At 37.5% G+C, this 2,705-nt stretch overlaps 1 protein-coding gene across 6 annotated transcripts in view; it reads left to right on the top strand.

The window, feature by feature from the left end:
• The window catches only part of RASAL2 (RAS protein activator like 2), a 244,807-nt gene that overhangs the window by 172,591 nt on the left and 69,511 nt on the right, over window positions 1-2,705 (top strand). For 4 of the 6 annotated variants that reach the window (XM_006907785.3, XM_015586235.2, XM_015586237.2 and 1 more), the window contains one exon: window positions 2,256-2,362. In XM_006907785.3, coding sequence (XP_006907847.2) covers window positions 2,256-2,362 — 107 coding nt within the window. The remainder of the gene's footprint in view (window positions 1-2,255; window positions 2,363-2,705) is intronic. The other 2 variants (XM_015586236.2, XM_025043939.1) reach the window with 1 other exon arrangement.

The raw sequence follows: 2,705 nt of genomic DNA, 5'->3' as shown, positions 1-2,705 counted from the left end.
GTACAACAAATACTGTATTTGTTAGGGTTTGAAAAGGGATGGTTGCTCATTTTAGCCAATATAATTTCCACATAGTTAAAAGCATTGGCATATATTTGATTAATGAGTTCATTTGCCTGAAAACTAAAATTAGATGTTTGGAAGAAAGTGAGGAAATAAGTTTTCATTTTTTTCCTTAGCCAGAACATTATAAATTAAGGAAAACTGTTTACTAGGTCATTCGATCCTTCTAATGGAACTTCTTTTTCTCCCAGTTTGGTTTCTCTAGCAATTATTCAGAGATTAAAATACATTTTATTGTAATATTCAGTCTCCTAGACTTTGTAATTATAGGTAATTATCAGAGGAAAGATGAGATGATCTTCTGCCTTCTCCAGCCCCCTTGCCCACCTGCCTGTCCCCCACATACACTTGCCTAACTTGGATAATCACTCTTTGAAGTCACGCTCCTGAAGTCTGCAGTTCTTGTTCAGTGTCCTTTGACGAACCGATTTGTTTAAATTCAGTGCTTTGTGCCATTCCCACGAATTTTAGCTAATTACACTGCCATTTTTTAGAAATGTGCACTAGAAGTCATGTGTGCCTAATTCTGAAAATGGCTTTGTACATTAAGGCTCATTTAACCACTGATGGTTAGCGAGAAGTTGAGAGACTTACAGTTATTGGTCATAATTTTAAAACACGGTAATAGCGTGGAACTTTGTTGTATTGCAGGCATATAAGATGCTATATTGTCAGCCTCTCAGTTATTAGGAATGTTGCAGTTTGGTTTATGTCTTACTAGTCAAGATGTCACAGAGAAGATAGATATTTAGCCATGGAAAGAAAGCCAGTGTCCAACGTGCCGACGGTACCAGGGCAGGCGCTTCCCGTTGGATTTTCATAGGAGGGACTGATTTGTGTGAATTACTGGGTCTGTGTAAAATGGTGTCCTTTTGGCACCGGCTGAATATAAATTTCAGTAAATGTTTTTTCTTGCTGCAGATTAGTGTAATACAGTGAAATTTTCTGTAACTGAGGGGAGGCAGTGGTTGGGCGTCTGCTAATAGCCTGAAAGTAACTAATGAGGATGTGCAGTGGGAGCGATTGATTGAATAGCTGCAGTCCCGTGTGTTTCTTTCTTGCTTGTTCTCTCTGCAAGCTGTAGAGAGGGAGGGGGAAGAGCAAGACACGGGGAGGGAGCGAGAGAAAAGACGCTTTCTCTTAAGTGGAAGTAGCACGGATCCCAGGGGCCAGGAGGCCAGAAATGGAAGTTTAAACTGCATCTGTCTTTTAAAGAGAGAACAGCAGGAAGCAAAATGTCAGTCTCCGGAGTCACGATTTACTCCTTGTTTTTTAAGATCTGGAAGATAACACAGAATACTTTTTTTAGGATGTATTTTTTTTTTTCTTGTCCATGTTGAGATTATCTAATGTTATCTGAGAAGCTGGATTCCTAAATGTCTGTCAGTTGAAGTGGAGATGGGAAGCAGTTGTGATAAAGGTATAATATGTATATATCTGTCATCTGTGTGTGCGTGTGTGTATGTGCATATATATGCATATATATCACTGTGAAAAAAATTTAAATGTAACCTTAATATCGTGTATAGTAATTACATTGGAGATGGCCACATTAGGTGCAAAATCTGACGCTTGTTAGGTAGTTCGAACAGATTTAGGATTCCAGAGTAAGATCTTAGTAAGGTCATATTGCCAGAGCAAGGAGAAGCTGATCTATTTTTAAATCTGCATAAGCATATATGTTATTTTCTCCTGGCAGCAGCTTTCCGTCTTCTCATGGCCCTTTGGTTGCATTCTGGTAAATCATCTTATCTGCACAGAACTGAACTTTGACCTTTTTGCAAACACCATCAAATCATGTGCATACTAGACTATATTTTGTTCACAGAAATATCGGAAATTTCATTGGATTCTATTAACTCCTATATTGCTCGCAAATAGAGAAGTAGAGTCGTACACTGTGAGATGCAAATATTAAGTGAACTTATAGATATTAAACAGCTCAGAGGAAATTACTTTTTATATGTGCACAGATAAAGACATAAGCTGTCACACTACAGCAGATTCTTAACTGTGTCTTGATAGTTCAAACACAACAGAGATAAAGAGACAAATTATGTGGATACAGAATGTAATACACCTTTAAAGCAAACTGATCTTTTTTGTGGAGAAGAAGAAAACAATAATTTTACGATTTAGTGAAAGGTTTTTAAATTGGGGTTTTTAAGGGATTTTTTTTCCTTCTCTTCCAGAAGTGCCGGCAGAAAGGTCTCCCCGCAGACGGAGCATCTCAGGGACCAGCACATCAGAGAAGCCCAACTCCATGGACACTGCAAACACCTCACCCTTCAAAGTACCAGTAAGTGTTTCTTTTCTCTTCTCTAAAAGAATATTTTACTTCTTTCCTCTTAGAGACAGTTACTAAGGAATCAGAACATTTGCTCTTCAAGGATTTCTTTACAATACTTAGATTAAAGGACAGAGTTATCCACTTGCGTAGATTAACTGTGCTTAATGTTCACTACTTTCAGTACAAAGTTTATTAGGTCTTAGGGAATATTATTTTTATTTGTGGGGTATTTCCAAAATCTATAACTAAGTACATTAAATTCAAATTCCTCTGAACTGTAGAATGCAAATCTTTACAGGATGCCCTTTATCAAGATACTAGCCAAAACCTATCACAGTTCTGTAAAGTTGCT

This window comes from Pteropus alecto, unplaced genomic scaffold (assembly GCF_000325575.1).
Source record: "Pteropus alecto unplaced genomic scaffold, ASM32557v1 scaffold101, whole genome shotgun sequence".
In the NCBI taxonomy this organism is placed as follows: Eukaryota; Metazoa; Chordata; class Mammalia; order Chiroptera; family Pteropodidae; genus Pteropus; species Pteropus alecto.
The sequence above is the reverse complement of the archived record's forward strand: the minus strand, read 5'-3'. Positions and strand labels throughout refer to the sequence as shown.